The sequence below is a fragment of the Triticum aestivum genome, chromosome 6D (assembly GCF_018294505.1).
Source record: "Triticum aestivum cultivar Chinese Spring chromosome 6D, IWGSC CS RefSeq v2.1, whole genome shotgun sequence".
Lineage (NCBI taxonomy): Eukaryota > Viridiplantae > Streptophyta > Magnoliopsida > Poales > Poaceae > Triticum > Triticum aestivum.
Genome location: NC_057811.1, coordinates 27,204,178 through 27,231,375, shown reverse-complemented (window position 1 = coordinate 27,231,375; position 27,198 = coordinate 27,204,178). Strand labels below are relative to the sequence as shown.

General features: G+C 50.8%; 2 protein-coding genes across 2 annotated transcripts; both read left to right on the top strand.

Annotated features, from left to right (window-relative positions):
- Positions 1-1,446: 1,446 nt before the first annotated feature.
- LOC123140889 (peroxidase 70) lies at positions 1,447-3,104 on the top strand. The gene is made up of 3 exons (XM_044560154.1): positions 1,447-1,726; positions 1,850-2,041; positions 2,124-3,104. The coding sequence occupies exons 1-3, from the start codon at positions 1,511-1,513 to the stop codon at positions 2,682-2,684; spliced, it is 969 nt and encodes a 322-aa protein (XP_044416089.1). The 5' UTR covers positions 1,447-1,510; the 3' UTR covers positions 2,685-3,104.
- Positions 3,105-24,833: 21,729 nt separating this feature from the next.
- On the top strand, positions 24,834-26,302 carry LOC123143228 (peroxidase 70-like). The gene is made up of 3 exons (XM_044562073.1): positions 24,834-25,109; positions 25,217-25,408; positions 25,507-26,302. Exons 1-3 carry the CDS (start codon positions 24,894-24,896, stop codon positions 26,065-26,067), a joined length of 969 nt encoding a protein of 322 aa, XP_044418008.1. The 5' UTR covers positions 24,834-24,893; the 3' UTR covers positions 26,068-26,302.
- Positions 26,303-27,198: the final 896 nt, after the last annotated feature.

Genomic DNA, 27,198 nt, shown 5'->3' with positions numbered 1-27,198 from the left:
CGTGTGGGCGTTAGCGTTGTCCTAAGATTATGACCCAGTCGGGCTTCTCAGACCGACTCTATTTGTTTAGGCTGACCGGCACCCCCCGCCCACCATATCCAGCCTATAACTGAAGTAGATAAAGGCATAACAATTCATTCACGTGGACTATGCCTGAGAGCATCCCACCAGAGGAAGATGACCATCCCAGCAGGTTGGTCCACGAGCGATAGGTCCACTGCCCATTCACCACATTAGTCATGCACCAAAGGTTTACCAAAAAGTGGATGCTAAGATCTAATCAATTCAACTTTGCACCAAAGATTTCTTCAAAAAAGTCAATGCACTAAATGTTTACCAGTGATGAAAGTCATTTTCTCAACCCAATGATTTGAATTGAGTGATGAGGGAGTGGCTCGTTTTGTGGGTGTCTGGTCTTTCTCTCCAGCTTTTTGAAGCTCCTTTGATATTCTCTATACTACTGCTTGCATGCAAAGCAATCTTTAAGTTTGAATTAAAGTGAACATACATGACTATTCATATTAGATATTGGAGCTAGCTTTTAAAATTAATATTTCTCCACAAAAATAACAAGGCAGGGAGGGAGGTAAGCTTGTGTTGCAATTCTCTTATCCAATGACTGTTAGTTCTGCATGGGCTTACTCACATTGCAGCTTACATCCTCCTCCGTCCCCATGTCCCATCGCCAATTCCATGTGTATTTATTTATGATCATAACATTAATCTTATTAGATTAAGATATCATTAAAAAGAAGTTCACGAAACAACCCTACAGAGCATGATACATTGGAAGACATAATTTCAATTTTTTGTGGAGTAGTTTCGATTGTTTACCACGTATGTCACGTGACGACATAATTTCAATTAGCTAGCTGAATATGGTCATTATCCATAGAGATCAGCAACCAGTGCAATAACAGTTTTATATTATTTATTTATACTCGAAATGCTATTTGCAAGTGACATTTGAGCAAAGATGGAACAGTTTTTTGGCACATAAGTAGAGATGCGTTGCTGTTAATTAGTCAACAAGAGAAAGAAACCACCTGGAACTTGTCATACTTTTCCACAACCCGTACGGACCTAACTTTTGACCATTCTATATGCATCTGATGCAACCGAAAGAACAATACTAGTACTCCCTCTGTTTCTTTTTAGTCTGCATATAAGATTTGATCAAAGTCAAACTTTACAAAGTTTGATCAACTTTATAGAAACAAATATCAACATCTATAATACTAAAGCTATATAGTATGAAAATCAATTTCATGATGCATCTAACAATATTGATTTCCTATTGTGAATCTTGATATTTTTTCCTATAAACTTAGTCAGAGTTAACAAAATTTCACTTTGACCAAATATTATATGCAGACTAAAAAGAAACAGAGGGAGTATTATAAATAGGTGGCTCCTGCTCGCCACAGTTATGCACAGCCACTGAGCTAGCAATCCTGCCTACAGTGAAGAACACATTGAGCCTACGTACGTAGGTAGACAAATTTGAGCCATGGCTTCCAGCTCTAGCTGTAGGACATGGCATTGCTTGCTTGCTCTCTTCCTCCTCTCCTCGGCAGCCTACGGGCAGCTCTCGCCATCATTCTATGCGAAGTCCTGCCCGAAGCTGGAACTCATCGTGCGCTCCACAATGACCAAGGCACTCCTCGCCGAGCGCCGAATGGGGGCCTCCCTCCTCAGGCTCTACTTCCATGACTGCTTTGTTCAAGTAATAACTAAACTAAACCCTTATGCAAACATAGTTATGTCCATTGATTTACAATCACATAGTATCAATTTTCTTTTCGCCGAGAAGGTCAGGATTAATGGTGGAGTTTTGTTATATGCATAGGGCTGTGACGGGTCCATTCTCTTGGATGACGTGGGTAGCTTCGTGGGCGAGAAGACCGCCCTTCCGAACGGGAATACTGTGCGGGGCTATGAGGTGATCGACGAGATCAAGAAGAACGTGGAGCTGGTCTGCCCTGGCGTCGTCTCCTGCGCCGACATCACCGCCCTCGCAGCACGGGACGGCGTGTTTCTGGTACGTACACTGCACTTTTCTGGTTACTGGCGAGTGACAACGTTTGGATTGATCCGTCGGTACACGTACGCCGTTTCTGCAGCTAGGCGGGCCCAGCTGGGCGGTGCCGCTCGGCCAGCGGGACTCGGCGACGGCCAACCTGAATGAGGCGAACAGCGACCTCTCGGTGACCAGCTTAAGCCTCGACGTGCTCATCGCCTTGTTCGCCAAGAAGAACCTGAGCCCGCGGGACCTGACGGCGCTGTTGGGCGCGCACACCATTGGCTTCTCGCAGTGCGCCAACTTCCGCGACCACATCTACAACGGCACCGACATCGACCCGGCGTTCGCCACGCTGCGCAAGCGCTCCTGCCCCGCCCAGGCCCCTGACGGCGACGGCAACCTCGCGCCGTTAGACGTGCAGACGCAGCTCATATTCGACAACGCCTACTACCACAACCTGGTAGCCAAGCGCGGCCTGCTGAGCGCCGACCAGTTGCTCTTCAACGGCGGCTCCCAGGACGCGCTGGTGCGCCAGTACGCCGCCAACCCGGAGCTGTTCGAGTCCGACTTCGCGACGGCCATGATCAAGATGGGGAGCCTCAGCCCGCCCAGCGGACCCCCCACTGAGATCAGACGTAACTGCAGGGTCGTCAACAGCTAGCTGATCCATCGTCTCATCATATATATACGTGTTATTACTGTGTTACGCATCATACCGATGGAAATGTACTGTAAAGTTTGGTCGGGTACAATGGTACTCCCTCCGTTCCAAATTACTCGTCATAGAAATGAATATATCTAGAACTAAAATACATCTAAATACATTCATACCTATGACAAGTAATTCGGAACGGAGGGAGTAATAACCAACCACCTAGCATGCCTGCATGCATGGCAGAATAAGAGCCATTTGGTTTCGATAATACTCCCTCTGTAAACTAATATAAGAGCGTTTAGATCATTAAAGTAGTAATCTAAACACTTTTATATTAGTTTACGGAGGGAGTACTATGTACCTGGGGCTGGGGTTCAGAGGTGATCCTCCACCTCCAGGATTGTAAGATACCTTCATCATGTAATATCTCAAGTTGCCGGTATATAAGCAAATAATACTATAATGGAAGCATGCTATATTATGGTCTTTTATGCAACATCTAAGGCTAGCCATAGTGGGGGTAACTTAGGTAGTAACTTAACACATTCTAAGACAATTTTGCTTATGTGGCAAGTATTTAATGAGGAAAGAGGTGCTTGTGGTAACATAATATGTTACTATAACATAGCGCTTCCCGAGACAAAATGAGTCTATGAGATAATAAATGAAACAATCTATGATACTACTACTATGTTACTTTGCACTATGAAGATACTCCCTCCGTCCGGGTTTATTAGGCCTAAAGACAATTTCTCTTAGACCAAGGCACATAGTAATTTGCTCACATTAATTCTTCCATTCCACTCCCAATGCACTCTCTCACATGCATGCAGCCAATGAAAAAGCACGCATGAAGTGTATTAATTTTTCAGCCATGGCATCAACAACAATGGCTTTCAATGCAACCAATGAAATGGTTGCATGCATGCACCTTTCCAAAGCGAGGCCTTATAAAAAGGGATAGGCTTGTGATGCTAACAGGCCTAATAAACCCGGACGGAGGGAGTAGTAACTTAGACTAGTGTCATATGCATGACACTAGTCTAAGTTACTCCCCACTATGACCAGCCTAAGGGTTGTGTATGGCCCCTAAACTATTGACATCGTGCGGGTTGTAAAAAATGTTCCTCCGGTGAGCGCTTGTACGTGGCCCTTGAGAGTTTTGTGTGTGGAGCTGGTTGATGTGTGGTCCACATCTAAGAGCATTGTTAATAATATACTAGCCAGTTGCTGGCTATATGATGTTGCCATGTTATCTATAGCCAAATTTATAGCCGGCAAGTACAATAGCTAGATATAAACATGTACTACATTATTGATACATGAACCACCTCACTCTCCCACATAGTGTCTAGGAGCACATGCTGCAGCCGGCAGTTAATTTGTAGCCCGTTTTTCTTCTTTCTCCTTTTCTCTTTCCTCCAACTCAGTATAAATATAATATTTTAAGTCTTACAGCATGTATCCATCACCTTATTGTACTTGCTCTAAGGAAGGTCAACGCATGTGGGTTCTCTCATGATTGGTGTTCGTTGCCTCCATCGATCTTTGGAATGGCAACATGTGGTTCAAGCGCAGCCCCTCTCGTTTTGGTGGCCGTTCTTCCTCTTGTGGACAAGCAGACCATGTACTTGGCCACCTATGGCGACAAAGGGAGTACTGGTCAGCATTGGCCGGCTCTCCGTGATGCATGTCTGGCCGTGTTGTAAAACTGTCCATAGTGAAAAGTGATAACATCACACATATCTAGACAAAATAATGATGTGACAAGTAATTAATAAAAAAAAAGAAGCTTGTACTACCTCCGTCCGGGTTTAAAGTGCCCCCAGACCAAAACGTGTGTACCAAGACGCCTCAGTGCATAGTAATCTGCAAGAGTCTGACCAAACATAGTGTGTAAAATTCCTCTCTCTCCGTGTCCCATTAATTCTTCGTTTGCCCCTCCTGTTAATTTCCTGCGGCCCCTCGCTAAACTAAAAGCATACATTGGCAGCATGCAAATGAGTATCTGCTCACCTAGCTGCGTGTCTTCGTAGGCAATAACTACCGCGAGGACCAGCCAATAGAAAAGGTCGAGCGTTTTGCATGCGGCCCTCTAATTCAGGACGCCCGTAACCTGCTCACGGGACTTAAAATCCCGGACAGAGATAGTAACATAATAATATGTTACCGTAACATCACATATACCAAGACAAAATAAGTCTACAACTTTATAAATAAACTGTTGCGAGACATTAGACATATGTTACTACCAACTATAAAGTAGTAATATATGCATATTACTAGTCTAACTTACTCCCCACTATAACCAGCCAAAAGTGGGGGCACGTGTTTCTCTCTTAAGGTGAAAGTGTGTGCCACAAGGGCTATTTATATGTTCATAATGGTTATATGTACCTTGTCTGAATTTGCAATTTTAATTTGGGTAGGCCGGATTTCGTGGGAGAAAGAAAAAGGAGGCGAGGCAGAGCTCCGAAGCCGAGCTGGCGGTGCCACGACGAGGGTGAGCCAGACATGATGCAGCTCACCGCAGCGTCTCAAGCGGAGACGGGTCCGAAGGTTGATCGACGCGAGTGGTGGGTTTTTAATATTGAGCCCCGATTGGATTCGACAACACCCTCACCGGAGGTGGGAACGTTGAGATAAGTGGTAGTGAGGCATGTTGTTGCAGCAAGATGAGAGGTCATGAGGTGAGGTGAGGCGGGCAGTGGAATAGTAACAGTCCGCGGAGGAAGATGGAAGAAGAAAAAAGATGGATGGTTATGGGTTGAACAAAAGTCAGATGACTTGCCTATAGTCGGTCCCATATATGTTTGTCTCTTTGAAGACAATTTTCAGCTTTTGACAGCCCTCCCCACCCCCCTACCTCCCCAGTTTGCCTACAGAAAGACATTCCTTCGTTGCTAACAAAGCACAAAGTTGTAGTTAAAAGGTTATAGTCTCTTTTCAAAAAATTTGTCAACATTGAAACAAGCGCCAACATCAACATGTGCCTACAATTCCTTGTTAATGAGGCACTGGGGTATTTTCGAGACCTTGAGGTTGGGCATCGGTGACAAGATGCAGGTGTGCGCTGATTTGGTGCAGTGTAGAGATGGTTCGTTGTATTGGCTTCTATGCCCTTTCTCATGCTAGTACCTTCCTCGGTATGAGCTTTGATGTTGACACTTCATAGAGTTTTGTACCTTCCTATGCATCAAAACGTGTTTAAATGACAAGATGGCATAGTTCAAAAACTTTTTTTCATCAAACGTCCACGGATGTAACACCCTGGGAATCATGCTACAGTAACCCCCTGTGATTAAGCTAATCATGTTGCTAAACAGGGCTAGATCACATTTGAACCACACCCTTGTCAAGCTCCTAGTTCAAACTTCAAATATAATTAAAGTGGAAAATAAAAGTTTTCAAAAAATTCAAACAGAAATGTTCAGTGGGTTCTAAATAATACACTGGTAATTATGGTGGAGAAAACACATTTTTATAAAATGTCTAAATACTTTTAAAGGAAATAAAACAAATAAAAGAAAAGGGAAAACAAAACAGGAAACAGAACAAAAAAAAGGAACAAAAGCCCCCCCCCACTGGACCTGGCCCAACTGGGCCACCCCAGGCCCAGCCGGCCGGCCCAACCCCCCCTCACCTTATCCCCTGCCCCCCCCCCACCGACAGCCTCACCACCCACTCCCTCCGAAATATCTCCTCTGCCCCCCCCCCCCCCGATCGGGATCGAGGAGGAGGCGCTCGACCCCGTCGCCGACCGCCCCCGCCGGCCTCGCCCTCGCCTCGCCGGAGCGCTGCCTCGCCGGCCTGCCTCCTCCTCCTCGCCGGCCTGCGCCTCGACACCGCATCGCCGTCGCCCCCGTCTCCCCCTCGACCCCACTGCCGTGACCCTGCATCCCTCGGTGAGGCCACCGGCCTCCGTCGCCCGCCCCTCTCCTCTCGGTCACCGCCGCCCCGCTCGCGCTCCGACGCGCCCAGACGCGCCCCGCCGCGCCTGTCCACGCACGCGCGCCCGCACGGCCTTCGCCCGCGCGCGCCCCGACCGCGCTCCCGCGTCGGCCACGCCCCGCCTGCCCCCCCTCGTCCTCGCGCACCCCGAGCTCCTCCGCCCGCACCGATGGTCCCCGCGTGCTCCTGGCACTCCCAGGACCCCGTAGAGCCCCACGTCTGGCCTTCCCGTGCCTCCCATCGCCGTGCCCGTGCAACCCCGAACTCCGGCCGCCGCTAAGCTCACCGCCGGTGCCGTTTCCGGCCATCTCCGTACGAACCACTACCACCATCCGGCGCGGATCGTCTTGGCCGTTCGAACGCGACCAAGCGCGCGTGAAACGGACCCCTGTGGCCGAATTCCGGCCACGGCCGAGGCTCGTCGCCGTGTACGGGCTCGCCGGAGTGCCCTCCCGCCGGCGTCCGACGTGGCACACCTGGGGGCCACCCCCTGGGTCACTGCCAGTGGGCCCCCTGGTCACCTGTTGACCAGTTGACCTGGTCAACTGGGCTGACTGGGCGGCCCCAGCCACTGACGTGCGGGCCCCGCCCCTTAAAATAAATAATTAAAATGATTTTATAATTAAAAGTAATTAGTTTAACTAATTAGTCACTGACATGTGGGACCCAGCTGCTAATTAACCGCGTTTAATTAAAATAACCCACTGTTAGTCCTCTCTCTATGACATGTAGGACCCACTGGTCAGTTTGACCTGGTCAGCGAGTCTGTTGACTGCTGACGTCATCAGCACGTCATGCTGACGTCATTTTATTTTTTTTCTGTTAATTAAATAATTCCAGAAATTCAAATAAACTTTGAAAATTCATATCTTTTAAACCGTAATTCGGATGAAAATGATTTCTATATGAAAGTTGCTCAGAACGACGAGACGAATCCGAATACGCAGTCCGTTCATCCACCACACCTCCCAAACCTGTCGAACTAGCAACTTTCCCCCTCCGGTCCGTCTGTCCGAAAACGCGAAACATCGGGAATACCTCCCGGATGTTCCCCCCCTTCACCGGTACCACCTACTGTCGCGTTAGGACACCCCTAGCACCGCTCATTGTCATGTCACGCATCGTCATGCTTATGTTTGCATTGTATTTACTGTTTCTTCCCCCTCTTCTCTCCGGTAGACTACGAGACCGACACTGTTGCTGCCCAGTTCCACTACGGAGTCGACGACCCCTCCTACTTGCCAGAGCAACCAGGCAAGCCCCCCCCTTGATCACCAGATATCGCCTACTCTACTCTCTACTACTTGCATTAGAGTAGTGTAGCATGTTACTACTTTCGATATCCTATTCTGATGCATAGCCTATCCTTGCTACTACTGTTGTTACCTTTACCTGCAATCCTATCTGCTTAGTCTAGGATGCTAGATTTCCATCAGTGGCCCTACATTCTTGTCCGTCTGCTGTGCTATACTATCGGGCCGTGATCACCTGGGCGGTACTTTGGATGAGTACTCACGGTTGCTTCTCTCCCTCTTTTTCCCCCTTTCCTTTCTATCTGGTTGTCGCAACCAGATGTTGGAGTCCAGGAGCCAGACGCCACCGTCGACGACGACTCCCACGGCACTGGAGGTGCCTACTACTACGTGCAGGCCGCTGACGACGACCAGGAGTAGTTAGGAGGTCCCAGGCAGGAGGCCTTGCCTTTTCGATCGTTGCTACTTTTGTGCTAGCCTTCTTAAGGCAAAACTTGTTTAACTTATGTCTGTACTCAGATATTGTTGCTTCCGCTGACTCGTCTATGATCGAGCACTTGTATTCGAGCCCTCGAGGCCCCTGGCTTGTATTATGATGCTTGTATGACTTATTTATGTTTTAGAGTTGTGTTGTGATATCTTCCCGTGAGTCCCTGATCTTGGTCGTACACATTTGCGTGCATGATTAGTGTACGGTCAAATCGGGGGCGTCACAAGTTGGTATCAGAGCCGACTGCCTGTAGGAACCCCCCTTCCACACTCCTTGGCCGAAGTCGAGTCTAGTCATTGCAAAACTTTTACTAACATGACTGTGCGGCTTACGGGCCCACGTCGCCATTGGGTGGTACTAGGATCTTTTACTCCTCGACCTTTACTCTGGGACTCTGAACTCTCTTCTACTCGGGTTAAACGAATTTACTAACTCTAACACTAGGATCCCGTGACCGCGTTCACCCCTAAGATGGATAAGCCATAGTTGTTTCTTAGAATAGTATTTTGGACAATTCACACACTGTCATTTGACTCCTTTGAAACGTCTTTGCTTTCAGATGGAACCCACGAGGCAGGTTGTTCGCCACACGATGGCCATTGGTGCCTCGGGATCACCTGCGGTGCTAGCTGAGATGATGACCTATCTGGGTTATCGCTGGCACCCTGAGTACACCGTCTACGAGGAGTACCAGGACTTTAACCAGGAGCAGTACCGTGCCATCGTCCACCTCTACTCTCGGGAGTACGACTCCACTACTGTGCTGCACACCGCACATGGTGTTGGTGTGACCATCGATATGGCTGTCCACGATGCAGCCTATGCTGCTCTGACACGTCTTCGTGGAGAGTATCGGGAGTTGGACACCTCCCCTTTCAGGCACATTGCTATCGCCTCTGATGTTGGTGCAGAGGGATACTATACTGCTGCCTACTCCACTGTCACCCGAGAGCCCTTCTACCATCAGCACCTGGTTCTGCATGCTGATGGGCTGGATCGAGCTAACCGAGCTCTTCGCCACGAGATGTACACCACCCGTCAGCACCTTTACCGTGCTCTGACGCTGCTGCACCCCTTTGTCCGGTCTGGACAGGTACCGCGTTCTGCGATCTACCCAGCCAGGACCGTGATGCCCCACGGTGTCGGTTGGCCAGAGGTGGGAGGCTACTCTCCCGCACTTGGTCCTCTTCTGCCACCTGAGCGTCGGGCTCTACACCTGAGTATCCGCGGCCCCCAGTCTGCTGACGTGGAGAGCTATCCGTTGCCTCACTACCAGCTGTCGGGCTACGATTACCTCCACAGTACCTCTTGGGACTGATGTAGGCTTGTTTGTAGTGTTAAAGGCATTCGCCGCGAGCCTGTGTGCCGCCTATGATGTTTTAGTCTATGTACTGAACTCTGTGTACTGAACTCTATGCATGACCCCTTTTGTAAGCTATGCCGACTACTATGTAGTAGCTATCGTGCTCCTTTCATTATGCATGTTTCATCATGGATGATTCTTGTCATTGCCAATTTTCTCAATGCTGAACTACCCCTGTTATATATTAGCAGGATGGTTAGACCAGGTGGTCGTGGTCGTGGTGGCGATGCCCCACCACCACCTGAGTACATGGCTGGTATGATCCAACAGTTTGAACTGAACCGCCAATTCATGGAAAATATGATGGCTCAGTTTCCTCGCCCCAATATGAACCAGCAGCAAGCCCAAGTGACTCTTCAAGATTTCATACGCCTCAACCCAACCATCTACCGCTGCTCAACTCAGCCTCTGGATGCTGATGACTGGCTCCGTGACATCACCTATGAGATGGAGTCTGCTGATGTAGCCCCTACCAGCTATGTCAATTTTGCTTCCTTCTTCTTGAAGGGACCCGCAGCTCAATGGTGGGACAGCCACAGGCGTACTCTGCCAGCTGGAACAATCATCACCTGGCCAGACTTCCAAGCTGCTTTCCGTGCCCGCTTCATTCCTCAGGGAGTCATGGACCGGAAGAAGCGTGAGTTCCGCAACCTCACCCAAGGCAACAAAACTGTCGAAGCTTATCAGCGGGAGTTTCTGGACTTGTCCCGCTATGCTGAAGAAGACATTGCAACTGATGCACGCAGACAGGAGAAGTTCCGTGATGGCCTTCAAGCTGACATCAAGCTCGCACTTCTAGTGCATGACTTTGCCGATTTCGCCACCTTGGTGAATAAGGCCATCAATGTCGAGACTGGTCTGCAGGAATACCAGAGCTCTCAGAGGCGCAACCGTGACACGGGCTCATCTTCGGGCTCGCCCTCACAGAAGCGTAAGATATGGATCCCAAACAGCATGTATCGTCCAAATGCACCTGCTCCCAGGAAATCTTATGCTGCACCGCGTCTGCCTCCTCCACCATCTAAGCAGTCAAAGCTACCAGCTCCCCCACCTGGGGCTCCTGTTCCCACTCCCGATAATGGTCTGTGCTTCAAGTGTGGTCAACCGGGTCACTTTGCCAGGAACTGCTATCAGAACCAGAATCAACTGGCCCTTCCAGCAGCTGGCCGTGGTAACAACCAGCCCCGCAACAACAATGCTAAGTCTCATGGTCGTGCTCATGCCAACCACGTTGATCTCAGCGAAGCTCAAGACCAGCCTGCTACTGTGATGGGTACACTCCTCGTAAATTCAGTACCAGCATCCGTTTTATTTGATACAGGAGCATCCCATTCATTCATATCAGCAGAATTTGCATTCCTGCATGGCATTAATTACGAAGAGATAAACACTCCGCTAGTGGTACACACCCCTGCGGGCCAATGTCAAACCTCTATGGTTAGTCGCGATGTTACTGTTGAAATTGAAGGACTGGAATTTCTTGTCTCTCCCATCGTACTGAAGTCCTGTAGCATTGATCTCATTCTGGGAATGAATTGGTTAAAAGCGCATACTGCTTCAATTGTTTGCACCACTAAGACCGTCCATCTGCTACACCCTTCAGATGAGATAGTTACTTACCAAGCCCATCTGGTGCAAAATGCCGAGGCAAGGCTCTATGCATTGAATGCATTGAACGCTGCACCACTCGAGGGCATTGAAAACATTCCCGTCGTGCGTGAATTCCTCGACGTCTTCCCTGAAGAACTTCCGGGGATTCCCCCTGCTAGAGCTGTCGAATTCATCATCGACTTGAAACCAGGCACCACTCCTATAGCCAAGCGACCCTACAAAATGCCGCCGCATGAACTCCTTGAGCTTAAGGAGGAAATCGACAAGTCTCTTCGCAAAGGATTCATTCGCCCAAGTTGCTCTCCTTGGGGAGCACCTTCTCTCTTTGTCAAGAAGAAGGATGGGACAAACCGGTTAGTTCAAGACTACCGTCCTATAAACCAAGCTACCATTCAGAATAAATACCCTCTTCCTCGGATCAATGATCTGTATGATCAACTGGCGGGTTCGTCAGTGTTCTCTAAGCTCGACTTGAGGTTGGGCTACCACCAGATCCGTGTTCGCGAAGAGGATATCCCAAAGACCGCCTTCGTGACTCGCTATGGTTCATACGAGTACACCGTCATGTCTTTCGGTTTAACCAATGCTCCAGCCACCTTCTCTCGTCTGATGAACTACATATTCATGGATTACCTCGACAAGTTCGTCGTGGTTTATCTGGATGATATCCTGATATTTTCCAAGAACGAAGAAGAACATGCTGAACATCTTCGACTTGTGCTGGAAAAGCTACGAGAACATCAACTATATGCCAAGTTCTCTAAATGTGAATTCTGGCTACCCGAAGTAACCTATCTGGGGCATGTCATCTCTAAGGATGGTATTGCCGTCAACCCCGAGCGAGTTCAGGCTATTCTTGATTGGACTCCTCCCAAGAACGTTAAGCAAGTCAGAAGTTTTCTCGGTCTCGCCAGCTATTGCCGTCGATTCGTCGAGAACTTCTCTAAGATCGCCAGGCCTCTGACTAACCTGTTACATAAGGGCGTCAAGTTCCAATGGACAGACAAATGTCAGGAAAGTTTCCAGGCACTCAAAGACAAGTTGACTTCTGCCCCAGTTCTAGCTCCACCTGATACTAAGAAGGACTTCGTCATTTACTGCGACGCTTCCCGTCAAGGATTAGGCTGTGTCCTAATGCAAGACCGCAAAGTGATTGCTTATGCCTCTCGACAATTGCGCCCTCACGAAGAGAACTACCCAGTTCACGACCTCGAACTTGCTGCCGTCATTCATGCGCTGAAGCAGTGGCGACATTACCTTCTCGGTAATCGTTGCGAGATCTTCACTGACCACCAAAGTCTGAAGTATCTGTTTACTCAGCCAGATCTGAACCTCCGTCAACAGAGATGGATGGAGCTTGTTGCAGACTTTGACTTGGGTATCTCCTATACGCCAGGCAAGGCTAATGTAATGGCTGATGCCTTGAGCCGCAAGTCTTACTGCAACCACCTCCAGGTTCATAAAGTTCAGCCCTCGCTTGTTGAAGAATTCAGGAAGCTGAACCTCCATATTGTTCCTCCGGGTGCACTCGCTCCCCCTCCTAAACAATTTGGCAAGGTGAACCTCCACGTTGTTACCCAGGGTTCCCTCAATACCCTAGTTGCTAAACCAGATCTCGAGGACAGCATCAAAAGGCTACAGAAGTATGACTCTGAAGCCTACAAGATTAAGCGCTACCTCGCAGGAGGAAAGCCCTCATTCTTCACCATTTCTGAAGATGGCACCCTATACTTCAAGGGCCGCCTAGTGGTGCCATGTGCAGAGAAAAACCTGGATATGACACAGGAAGTTATGAAAGAAGCTCATGATACGCCTCTAAGTATCCATCCGGGTAGTACAAAGATGTACCAAGATATCCGTCAGAGATTCTGGTGGACTAATATGAAGCAAGACATTGCTCGTTATGTTGCTGAGTGTGACGTTTGCCGTCGCATCAAAGCAGAACATCAAAGGCCTGCTGGAACTCTGCAACCTATCTCTATTCCTGAATGGAAATGGGACCATGTTGAGATGGACTTCGTCACTGGATTTCCCAAATCGCAGAAAGGTAATGATGCTATTCTTGTCGTCATTGACCGGCTTTCCAAAGTTGCACATTTTCTGGCGGTCAAAGAAACGATCACTGCTAGCCAGTTGGCAACGCTCTATATGTCCAGGATTGTTTCACTCCACGGTATTCCATTGGTTATCAGCTCAGACCGTGGCAGCTTATTCACTTCAAGATTCTGGGCAAGTTTCCAAGAAGCAATGGGAACTCATCTGTCATTCAGTACTGCGTTTCATCCTCAATCGCAAGGACAAGTTGAACGCGTCAATCAAGTTCTCGAAGACATGCTTCGAGCTTGCGTTATTTCCTTCGGCAAGAAATGGGAGGAATCTCTCCCGTATGCTGAGTTCTCTTATAATAATAGCTATCAAGCTAGTCTGAAGATGGCCCCCTTCGAAGTGTTATATGGACGAAAGTGCCGAACCCCTCTGAACTGGTCAGAAACTGGGGAACGTCCACTCTTCGGTCCGGATATTATCCAAGATGCCGAAGAACAAGTCCGCATTATTCGCGAGAATCTCAAGACTGCTCAGTCGCGTCAGAAGAGTCAGTATGACCGTCATCATAAAGACATGGTCTATCAACCTGGCGAAAAGGCTTATCTTCGAGTCACACCTATGAAGGGTGCTCACCGCTTCGGGATCAAGGGCAAACTAGCTCCTCGCTATATTGGCCCATTCACTATTCTCGAAAGGCGTGGAAAAGTGGCATACCAACTGGAACTACCGCCGAACCTTTCTCAGGTTCACGATGTGTTCCATGTGTCACAGCTCCGCCGTTGCTTCAAGGATCCAATCCGAGCTGTGGATCACGAAGTGCTCGAATTGCAGCAAGACCTCTCCTATAAAGAGCATCCGGTCCGCATTCTCGACCAAGCTGAACGCCGCACACGTCAGAAGGCGATCAAGTTTCTCAAAGTCCAGTGGTCGCACCATTCTGAAGATGAGGCCACTTGGGAACGAGAGGATCGTCTGCGCGAAGAATACCCCGCACTGTTTCCTTCTACCTCCTAAATCTCGGGACGAGATTTCTTGTAGTGGAGGAGATTTGTAACACCCTGGGAATCATGCTACAGTAACCCCCTGTGATTAAGCTAATCATGTTGCTAAACAGGGCTAGATCACATTTGAACCACACCCTTGTCAAGCTCCTAGTTCAAACTTCAAATATAATTAAAGTGGAAAATAAAAGTTTTCAAAAAATTCAAACAGAAATGTTCAGTGGGTTCTAAATAATACACTGGTAATTATGGTGGAGAAAACACATTTTTATAAAATGTCTAAATACTTTTAAAGGAAATAAAACAAATAAAAGAAAAGGGAAAACAAAACAGGAAACAGAACAAAAAAAAGGAACAAAAGCCCCCCCCCCACTGGACCTGGCCCAACTGGGCCACCCCAGGCCCAGCCGGCCGGCCCAACCCCCCCTCACCTTATCCCCTGCCCCCCCCACCGACAGCCTCACCACCCACTCCCTCCGAAATATCTCCTCTGCCCCCCCCTCGATCGGGATCGAGGAGGAGGCGCTCGACCCCGTCGCCGACCGCCCCGCCGGCCTCGCCCTCGCCTCGCCGGAGCGCTGCCTCGCCGGCCTGCCTCCTCCTCCTCGCCGGCCTGCGCCTCGACACCGCATCGCCGTCGCCCCCGTCTCCCCCTCGACCCCACTGCCGTGACCCTGCATCCCTCGGTGAGGCCACCGGCCTCCGTCGCCCGCCCCTCTCCTCTCGGTCACCGCCGCCCCGCTCGCGCTCCGACGCGCCCAGACGCGCCCCGCCGCGCCTGTCCACGCACGCGCGCCCGCACGGCCTTCGCCCGCGCGCGCCCCGACCGCGCTCCCGCGTCGGCCACGCCCCGCCTGCCCCCCCTCGTCCTCGCGCACCCCGAGCTCCTCCGCCCGCACCGATGGTCCCCGCGTGCTCCTGGCACTCCCAGGACCCCGTAGAGCCCCACGTCTGGCCTTCCCGTGCCTCCCATCGCCGTGCCCGTGCAACCCCGAACTCCGGCCGCCGCTAAGCTCACCGCCGGTGCCGTTTCCGGCCATCTCCGGACGAACCACTACCACCATCCGGCGCGGATCGTCTTGGCCGTTCGAACGCGACCAAGCGCGCGTGAAACGGACCCCTGTGGCCGAATTCCGGCCACGGCCGAGGCTCGTCGCCGTGTACGGGCTCGCCGGAGTGCCCTCCCGCCGGCGTCCGACGTGGCACACCTGGGGGCCACCCCCTGGGTCACTGCCAGTGGGCCCCCTGGTCACCTGTTGACCAGTTGACCTGGTCAACTGGGCTGACTGGGCGGCCCCAGCCACTGACGTGCGGGCCCCGCCCCTTAAAATAAATAATTAAAATGATTTTATAATTAAAAGTAATTAGTTTAACTAATTAGTCACTGACATGTGGGACCCAGCTGCTAATTAACCACGTTTAATTAAAATAACCCACTGTTAGCCCTCTCTCTATGACATGTAGGACCCACTGGTCAGTTTGACCTGGTCAGCGAGTCTGTTGACTGCTGACGTCATCAGCACGTCATGCTGACGTCATTTTTTTTTTGTTAATTAAATAATTCCAGAAATTCAAATAAACTTTGAAAATTCATATCTTTTAAACCGTAACTCGGATGAAAATGATTTCTATATGAAAGTTGCTCAGAACGACGAGACGAATCCGAATACGCAGTCCGTTCATCCACCACACCTCCCAAACCTATCGAACTAGCAACTTTCCCCCTCCGGTCCGTCTGTCCGAAAACGCGAAACATCGGGAATACCTCCCGGATGTTCCCCCCCTTCACCGGTACCATCTACTGTCGCGTTAGGACACCCCTAGCACCGCTCATTGTCATGTCACGCATCGTCATGCTTATGTTTGCATTGTATTTACTGTTTCTTCCCCCTCTTCTCTCCGGTAGACTACGAGACCGACACTGTTGCTGCCCAGTTCCACTACGGAGTCGACGACCCCTCCTACTTGCCAGAGCAACCAGGCAAGCCCCCCCCTTGATCACCAGATATCGCCTACTCTACTCTCTACTACTTGCATTAGAGTAGTGTAGCATGTTACTACTTTCGATATCCTATTCTGATGCATAGCCTATCCTTGCTACTACTGTTGTTACCTTTACCTGCAATCCTATCTGCTTAGTCTAGGATGCTAGATTTCCATCAGTGGCCCTACATTCTTGTCCGTCTGCGGTGCTATACTATCGGGCCGTGATCACCTGGGCGGTGATCACGGGCATATACTTATATACTATATACATGACACATGTGATGACTAAAGTCGGGTCGGCTCGTAGGAGTACCCGCAAGTGGATCTTTGTGGCGGAGCGACAGGGCAGGTTGAGACCGCCTAGGTAAGAGGTGGGCCTGGCCCTGGTCGGCGTTCGCGGATACTTAACACGCTTAACGAGATCTTGGTATTTGATCTGAGTCTGGCCATTTGGTCTATACGCACTAACCATCTACGTGGGAGTAGTTATGGGTATCCCGACGTCGTGGTATCAGCCGAAGCTCTTTTGACGTCAGCGACTGAGTGGCGCGCGCCGTGTTGGACCGCTTTGACGTAACCGCCGTGATCGTGTGGGTTGCTAGGTCTGCTCGCGGCCGCGTTCGCAACGTGCAGGTGTGCATAGGGCGATGGGCCCAGACCCCTGCGCGCATAGGTTTAGACCGGCGTGCTGACCTCTCTGTTGAGCCTAGGTGGGGCTGTGACGTGTTGATCTTGCGAGGCCGGGCATGACCCAGAAAAGTGTGTCCGGCCAATTGGGATCGAGCGTGTTGGGTTATGTGGTGCACCCCTGCAGGGAAGTTTATCTATTCGAATAGCCGTGTCCCTCGGTAAAAGGACGACCCGGAGTTGTACCTTGAGCTTATGACAACTAGAACTGGATACTGAATAAAATACACCCTTCCAAGTGCCAGATACAACCCGGTGATCGCTCTCTAACAGGGCAACGAGGAGGGGATTGCCGGGTAGGATTATGCTATGCGATGCTACTTGGAGGACTTCAATCTACTCTCTTCTACATGCTGCAAGATGGAGATGTCCAGAAGCTTAGTCTTCGACAGGACTAGCTATCCCCCTCTTATTCCGGCATTCTGCAGTTCAGTCCACTGATATGCCTCCTTACTCATATACCCATGCATATGTAGTGTAGCTCCTTGCTTGCGAGTACTTTGGATGAGTACTCACGGTTGCTTCTCTCCCTCTTTTTCCCCCTTTCCTTTCTATCTGGTTGTCGCAACCAGATGTTGGAGTCCAGGAGCCAGACGCCACCGTCGACGACGACTCCCACGGCACTGGAGGTGCCTACTACTACGTGCAGGCCGCTGACGACGACCAGGAGTAGTTAGGAGGTCCCAGGCAGGAGGCCTTGCCTTTTCGATCGTTGCTACTTTTGTGCTAGCCTTCTTAAGGCAAAACTTGTTTAACTTATGTCTGTACTCAGATATTGTTGCTTCCGCTGACTCGTCTATGATCGAGCACTTGTATTCGAGCCCTCGAGGCCCCTGGCTTGTATTATGATGCTTGTATGACTTATTTATGTTTTAGAATTGTGTTGTGATATCTTCCCGTGAGTCCCTGATCTTGGTCGTACACATTTGCGTGCATGATTAGTGTACGGTCAAATCGGGGGCGTCACAACGGACCCGTTTGGACATCTGAATTCCCCTAACCAGAATCAACTTTGTGGGATGTTTGGGAGAGTCTGGACACACATCACATTGTACTCTGACACACCCGTCCAACCCATCCCCCCCCCCCTTCCAGAACCATTTCCCCCACTCCGTTTGAATAGAATAAGAGCTGTTTGGTTCAGATAATATATACCTGGGCTGGGGTTCAGAGGTGATCCTCCACCTCCTGGATTGTAAGATACCTCTTTCATCATGTAATCTCCCAAGTTGCCGATATATGCAAACAGTGTTACAATGGAAACAGGGTATATGGTCTTTTATGTAACATCTAAGGGTTCTGTACGTCCCCTGAGGGTTACAAACGTTCTTCTTCCGGTGAACGGTTGTATGTGGCCCTTAAGATTTGTATTGTAAATATATAATTCACAAATCAACAGGTTCTCTTCCCTTTACACCTTACATCAACGACGTGAGCACCGAGAGGATGCATAAATCCAAATAATGGACAAACTGAATTAGAGTCCATAAAATAGAACATAAGTGTGGCACACTTCCTTCCTACTAACTAAACAAAGATAATATTCAGGAGTACTTGAGATCGAAGTAAGGCCCAATTCTTTTGCCAGAATCTAGGGATTCTCCCAGAATCCGACCCCTACCCAACTTCTCTCAGAATCTTTGAGCCACATTTGTTTTACAATCCTATCTAGTTAGGGTCTAATTAGAGAGGATTGTAAAACAAATAGGGCTCAAAGATTCTGGGAGAAGCTGGGTAGGGGTCGGATTCTGAGAGAATCCCCAGATTCTGGCAAAAGAACTGGGCCTAAATGAGATTGGAAGATGAGGTAGCATTGAAGATGATCCCCCCTCCCCCCGCGTCGCCTCCTCTGAGGCGACTCGGGGGCCAACCCTAGCGCCGCCGCCGCGTTTCCCCCTCTCCTCCCCTCCCTCCGCCGCCGCTTGAGGGCCTCCGAGGCGCGGGTGCTCGGCCCCAATGATGGTGGCGGCGAGGATCTGGCGCCTCCTCTCCGTTGGAGGGCCTTGGCTCCCCGGGGCGGCGGCCCCGGCCGGTGGGCGCCGTGCAGCCGGTGCGGCGGGCGGCGCCGGCGGGCTCTGGTGGGCAGCCTCCCACGGTCGCGCGGGCGGCGTGGGGGCTGCGGACGCTGGTGCAGTGGCGGCTCCTCGCAATCCGCCATGGCTCCATGGAGAAGCTTCGCCCTGCTCCGATCTGTCCCGATCCGTGCCGGCGCCGGTCCTTGGCGGCTGCTATCGGCGTCCCCTGTTGCCGGCCTGGCGGATCTGGCGTGCGGGTGAGGTTCCGGGGGAAACCCCTGGCTGGCGCGGCGGCCTCCCCAAAGTCGACGCCTTTGGCGCCGATCCCCTTCCTGGAGGCTTTGGGGTGGATCCTCTCCCTCCCTCCTCCTCCTCGAGCTATGGCGAAAGCTTTTGTTCTCCTGTTCTCGGCGTCGACGACACCCTGGTGTCGTGCTCCTTCTTGAAGGCGGCGGCCGGGAACAGCTCTTGGTGGCGGGGCTGCTGGTGGCGTTGTGGCGGTGCGTGATGGCCTGACCCTCATGATGCATTTTGCTCGGCTCTACCGATGCAATCCAATGCCTTCTTCGGCCTTCTACTTGGTGCTGCGCCTCTTCCGACAGCTCATGTCCGACGGTCTGTTCTTCCACTGCCAGTGAAGGTACTCGCTTGGTGGGTTGTCCGTGTTCGTGGGTTGCTCCTCCTGTTCTCCTATGGCAGCTCGGGCCCCTTGTGTTGGACTCTTGTAGGAGTCACTTTGCTGGTCGCCGGTACGGCACCCATCGAGCCTGGGTGAAAGGGTAGTGGCCCTTTGCGACGGCGGAGACAACTCAAGTTTTGCCCTTGCTTGCCGGTGGACGCAGCCGGAGCTCGATGCTTGCTCGGTGGTGCCCTCCTTCCGTGTCCTTAGGTGGCTAGTTGGTGTGGGCTTAGTGTTGTTCGTCGGCATCGCCGTTTAGTGCTTTGGCTCTTTGGAGTTGCCGGTGTGTTGTTCCACTTTGTGCCATGTACCTTTCGTTCCGCTTTCTTTTTCTTTTTCTTTCGTTTCCATTGTAATGTGGTGCTCCTGTAATCCTGGCCGGTTGATGGCTTTGTTAATTCAAAATCGGGCTAGGTTCGAGCTCTTCTCGGGATCGGCCGGCGCCTTTTCTCTGAAAAAGAAGATGAGGCAGCATGTGGGCAACGGCGATGTTCCCAACGGCAGATCGAGCACCACACGTACAAAATGGACTTTAATTGAAGAAGGATATGTACTTGGTACCTTGTCCTTGTTACTCTAGAACTATGGACTATGCACATGTATATAGCGTACCGCGTACGGGATGGGATGACGGCAAACACATGGGTGCGCTCTTTGAAGAGGGAGAAGAAAAGGAGATGACATGCGGTGTTCGTGCATGCACTTCACTGATTCATGATCTCGATATGCTGGAGCGAATCTTACCTGGTCATCCTGTTGAACGCTGGGAAAGTGAGGATTGAGCACACATCCTTGGTGCTGCAGCAAGGCGCATCGCACTTGCCACTTTATTAATTATTCTTACAAAACCTTATAAAGTCATACAACAGCAAGCCTAAAGCCATCGTCTAAGTAACAACTGTCGCTACACCTATCCAATTGATGAAGGAGCGCTGATAGCCTAGGCCTAATACCAAACAGACATCGCAGCCAAACCTAAACATCTAAGACCTGAGGTCCCAACCAAGACGCCTGCCTGGTATGGGGCACCTACCAGTCGGGCGCACTCCTCAATCAGGACGCCTGCCGGGTATGAGGCCGCCGCAGCTACCTGCCACGAGTCCATCTTCAGAGCTGTACTGTTGCATCTACCGTGTCAGGTCTCTCTGCCATTGACGCCACCACGACGCCAGACAGCGTCGTCCTCCTGCACGAGTCCATCCTCCCACATCGAACTCCGAATCTGCACTACGCCACGCCGTCAAGATCCGTCGCCATCAATGTATGGATGAAGCACCACTCCACCAAAGAAGCCGTCCGCTGGTCCCGCGAAGCCGAGTGCACCTCCAAGAATGCCGCCCCCAAGGGGGTTACGACATATGATTGCCGCCAACATCCGATCAGCTGATCTAGGGTTTCCCCCGAAGGTATTGAGTGGAGTTGGGAGCTTCACCTTGATGATGCCTTCATGAAGAAAACGATGATAAAGGCATCCTCATCACCGGCTCCGGCCATCGACCGAAGACCAGGTTTTCACTCGGATCCGTCCCAAGAAATCCACCCAACAACCTGTGCACCGTCTCGACCGCCTTCAAAGCCCCAGATCCAGCCGCCTAGATCCGGCGACCAACCGCAGCAACAGTGCCACCGTGGGATCCATGGCGCACCGGCCACTGCCTGAGTGTGCCACCACTGGAGCCTAGGAGGAGGGCTCCCACCCCGCCTCGCCAAGCCGCGAGAGCCGCCGAGAGGGTTCCCGCGCGCTCGTCACCGTCTCTGATCCGAACCAGTCCATAGTAGATCGCCGTCACAGATCCGCCTTGGACAGGGACTGCACCACGCCATGCCGCCGCGGGAAGCCCTAACTTCACCGGCCGCCACCCGCCCCGGGATACAGACAGAACATTGCCGCTGCCATCGGCCAAGTTCCGCCGCCGCCGACCGGCCAAGCCGCCAGTCACTGCGACCACCGCCGCCATGACCAAGCGAGCACAGCTAGCCGGCCGACCAACTCCGACGAAGAAGAAGGCCACCACCAACAAGCCTAGGGCCAGCGCCCAAGACATCCTCGTGATGCAGATCAGTTCCAGGAGCAGTGCACCGCTGGTGGCGATTGAGATCGGTAGCACAACGAATTAGCCCGACTGAGTCAAGGCCAGATCCGCCGTTGCTGGAGCCGTCCTCCCCCACCGCCGCCGCACCACTTCCATGTCGCCGCCGATCTGCGCCACCGCCGCCGATCTGGCCGGAAAGGAGCGCCGCCTCCCAACCAGATCGAGATCCGAGGAGAAAACCGCCGCCGCCGCCATGCCACAAGGGCTTTGCCCTGTGACGCCCCGGGCGACGGCGACGGAGGGGAGCGGAGGTGGGGCGAGGCTGTAGGAGGAGGACAGGGGCTCCCCGGTGCGGGGCGGCGCCGCCGCACGGGGGAGGGACGGGGAAGTGACCATCTAGAGGTTATGAGTTTCCGTGTCATACGTGAGAAGGGGTGTTAAAATGTATATATGAATTTATTAGCCTTTTCATCAGTTCAAATTTTTGATTGCGTTGGCTAGTGCATGACACTTAACTGTATGGCGGCCACAACGACTTGTACGACGTGAGCCTTGTCCCTTGTGGATGGATACAACCTGCCGGTCCTAAATGGCACCAACGCAATGCACAGCACACATGCACATCTAAGGGTAGTAAGAGCATTTACAGACGGGTTCCTTAAACACCTTCGGTACGTCCTGGCGGACGACCCCGATCAGTGATAGGCAGAGTTTTTCTTCTCGGACAAGAAAAAACTTGTATAGGGCCCAATTTTTTGAATTTAAACCACATAAGCCATGTCAAATAGGCTTCGTACGAGCCAAATGCCACAACTCTTAGCGGTAGATCACGGGACCTACCAACTTCACATCGCACATTCGATTCCTGATTTTTGAAATAATAGGATTTTGTGCTATTCAACGCTTATTTAAAAGATATTGCTCGCGGTGCGGTAACAAAGAGTCGAATTCGCGACCTTAGAAAGGTAAGAAGACGGTACCACCACTGAAACAAGAAGCACCTTGTTTACGTAAAATGTGTTAACTAGAATATATTTAAATGCCAAAATATTAATTTGAAAAATTCGAGCAAAAAAAGTTGGAATTGCCTAGATTTTTCAAAAACAATAGTTTCCTCCCACCAACGAAAAAAATCGTAATAAAAAAAAAGCTTGGTGACCAGTCACAAAATCGTGACCCGGCCGGGCTCCTCAAACCAGCCCTTTTATGTTTGGGTTGACCGACACCCCATAGCCAGCCTATATCTGGGGTAGATATGAGGAGGGCTCCCTGCATGTCCGTCTCGGATCCGATAGACATGACCCATCAGAAAATTTACCATCCCCTGACCTTCCGGACCAGTCATTTTTCTCTTCTCTCTTCTCCCTCTTTCGCGCCAGCCATCCCCTAGCTCCGACGGCGTCCTTACCCCTCAGTGCCGACACCACCGCCATAAAACTCCTTCCTGCCAATCTCGCCGCCCCGAACACTGTTGCCGCCCGAACGCCGCCGCGGTACATCCAACTATTTTTGGACCGCACCTTGCCATCTATGTGTTCGAAAAATTGTCTGAGCAGCTTTTTTATTCTTTTGTAGGAAAAGCAATGGTTTCGGAGGGTTCTTCGATTCATTGGGTCTGACAAAGATGGACGATGATGATGATCATCATCAGCATCCAAGAGGAGATGGATAGGTAGGTGGAACATATTTTGAACTTCAAGGGTTTGATCAAAGGGAGAAGAGTTTTGAATCGAGATAGGGTCGCCGGAGCAAGGCTGCTCTATAAGGACTACTTTAAGTAGAGGCAACAGAATCTTCGAGATCAACAGGTGCACTTGCAACTACTCACTGATCTTGTTGAGCATATGTCGACCCACAGTGAAAACCAATAAGTTTAAAGTTTTAATTCTGCACTTAAAAATAAATTCTATGTTTGAACTATGTATTGTCTCTGCGAACAAATTTTATTTACATGTGATATTCATGTGTATGATTGACATGCATCGATTTGCATGGATTTGAGGATTTCGATATGTGGAGTGTGGTTGTCTGGCATGACATATGAGGGCCGTCTCGCGTTATCCAGGGTCGCGTCCCCTGATGTTCAGCGGAGCAGATTTGCCAAGTCTGGTTGTAGATGCTCTAATATGCAACAATCGATCAGCCCAAACTATCGACTGGTCCACCCCCGCACCGCGCGATTTTGATCCCCCCCCCCCCCCCACACCCCCCCACACACGCCCCTCACAACTGGATGTCCTTCGTCCATGTCCTAACAAAGCAAGAAGGGAAGCAACATTTAGTGCAAAAAATCAGGGCCCGCTATTGAGGTCGCCGCTCCCCTGATGCTTCTCACAGTACCCTGATGACGCACCTTCCTCGACATCGGCTCCAAGAACCGGGGAGGCTCCTTCAAAAAACACAAATCCCCCTAGCAAAGCACCATCGGTGCTCGCATGTACCTCGTCAACGCGATCACAACACCATCATCGTCATGGTTGTAGCATCCTCATTGTCACCGGCGACCTTGGCTTGCCCTTCACCACACTAATAGCTATGGCGGTCGGTTCCAGCTTTTCCCCTGGCCGGTTGCATCTCAGTCGGCAGAGTCAACGTTGCCGGTCGCAGCATGTGCCATCGCCTACATTAATCTTATCAGATTAAGATGTCAATTAAAAAAAATTCACGAAACAACCCCACAGAGCATGGGACATGGGAAGACATAATTCCAATTAGCTCGCTGAATATGATCTGTATCCATAGAGACCGGCAACCAGCGCACTAACAGTTTTATATTATTTACATATACTCGAAATGCTATTTGCTAGTGACATTTGAACAAAGATGGAACAGTTTCTGGTACCTAAGTAGATATGCGTTGCTGTTAATTAGTCAACCAGAGAAAGCAACCACGTGGGACTTGTCACACTTTTCCACGACCCCGTCCGTACCGGCCTAACTTTCACAATTCTACATGCATCTGATGCAACCGAAAGAACCATACTATTATAAATAGGTGGCTCGTGCCCACCACAGTTATGCAAAGCCACTGAGCTAGCAATCCTGCTTACAGTGAAGAACAGACTGAGCCTACGTACGTAGCTAGATAAATTTGTAAGCCATGGCTTCCAGCTCTAGCTGTAGGGCATGGCATTGCTTGCTTGCCCTCTTCCTGCTCTCCTCTTTCGCGTATGGACAGCTTTCGCCGTCGTTCTACGCGAAGACCTGCCCGACGCTGGAACTCATCGTGCGCTCCACAGTGACCAAGGCAGTCCTCGTCGAGCGCCGAATGGGGGCGTCCCTCCTTAGGCTCCACTTCCATGACTGCTTTGTTCAAGTAATTACACTAAATCCTTAAGCAAACATAGTTATGCCGATTGATTTACAATCATATACGGAGAAGGTCAGGTCAGGATTAATGGTGAAATTTTGTTATATGTATAGGGCTGTGACGGCTCCATTCTCTTGGATGACAAGGGTAGCTTCGTGGGCGAGAAGACGGCCCTTCCCAACATGAATTCGGTGCGGGGCTTCGAGGTGATCGACGAGATCAAGAAGAATGTGGAACTGGTATGCCCTGGCGTCGTCTCCTGCGCCGACATCATCGCCCTCGCAGCACGGGACGGCATGGTTATGGTACGTACATACAATCAATGACAGTGGGCACGTGCACTGCAGTTTTCTGGTCACTGACAATGCTTGGATTGATCGGTATACGTACGTTGTTCCTCCAGCTAGGCGGGCCCAGCTGGCCCGTGCCGCTCGGCCAGCGGGACTCGACGACGGCCAGCCTGAATGCGGCGAACAGCGACATCCCGACGCCTGACTATAACCTGGAGCAGCTCATCGCTGCGTTCAACAAGCACCAGCTGAGCCCACGGGACATGACGGCGCTGTCCGGCGCGCACACCATCGGCTACTCGCAGTGCCTCAACTTCCGCGACCACATCTACAACGGCACCAACATCGACCCGGTGTTCGGCACGCTGCGCAAACGTACCTGCCCCGCCCAGGCCCCCAACGGCGATACCAACCTGGCGCCATTCGACGTGCAGACGGCACTCGTCTTTGACATCGCCTACTACAGCAACCTGGTCACCAAGCGCGGCCTGCTGAACTCCGACCAGGAGCTCTTCAACGGCGGCTCCCAGGACGCGCTGGTGAGCCAGTACGCTACCAACCCGGCGCTCTTCGCGACTGACTTCGTGGCAGCGATCATCAAGATGTCCAACCTCAGCCCGCCCCCTGGAACCCCCACCCAGATCAGGCGCAACTGCAGGGTCGTTAACAGCTGATCAACATCCATCTTCGCATCATATATATACTATCCGTCCGTCCTAAGTTAGATTCATGAATGATCTTATATTATGAGACGGAGGGAGTACGTGTTACAGTGTTAAGTGCATGCGCAGCCGTATGAGTATATAAGTACGCATGATATGTAACCAACCATGTTGGCCGTATGTACCAGCGAACCACTATGTGGAGTTTGAGTCTGATGTTCCAGCCCATGTGGCTGTATGTGCCTCGGGTGATTTACCCCGGCATCGTTAAGTAATAAAGCTATGCTTTGCCCTCAAAAAAAAAAAAAAAACCAGCTGCATGCATGCAGCCAGAATAAGAGCCGTTTGGTTCAGATAATAATATATGTGACAATACTATAACGGAAACAATATATATCATATATGGTCGTTTATGTAACATCTAAGGATTGTGTACGCTCCTAAACTACTCATGCGGGTTATAAACCCTTTTCTTTCGGTGAGCGGTTGTACGTGGCCCTTAGAGATTTGTACGGAGCCAACTCATGTGTGGTGCACATCTAAAAGCAAATATAATAAGATAACATAATAAGGCTAGAAGAGTTAAAATATTATATTGTTCTTAATTGGAAGAAATAGAAGAGGAGAGGAGAGAAGCGAAGTGTCGGTTGATTAAGTGCTAGCTATAGCATGAGTTTCAAGACAATTTGTCGATTATATGATGGGCCACTTATTAACAAATAATATACATTTATAATTTATTATTGCACATGCCGACTATTAGGTTGGCTATAAGTGATTGGCAACTCTCTGTAGCCAATTGTTGGATATATTATTAACCATGTTCTTAAGGGAGGTCCAGGCATGTGGACCGCCTGCATGATTAGAGTTCGCCGGCCACATTGACCTCCGCAATTGCATCTCATGGTTCAGGCAGAGCCCCCCATCCCCCTCGTTTTGGTGGCGCTTCTTCCTGCTGGCGGCAACTAGACCCTGCTCATCATTGTCTATGGCGATGAAGGCAACGCTAGCCGGTATTGGAATGCTGTCCATGATGTGTGTCTGCCACGTAGCGGGGGGGGGGGGGGGGGGGGGGTCTCTGGCATGGATTTGCTTATCTGGTGGAAAATTTGGTTTTTCCTCGTACGCAAGGAGAAATGGACT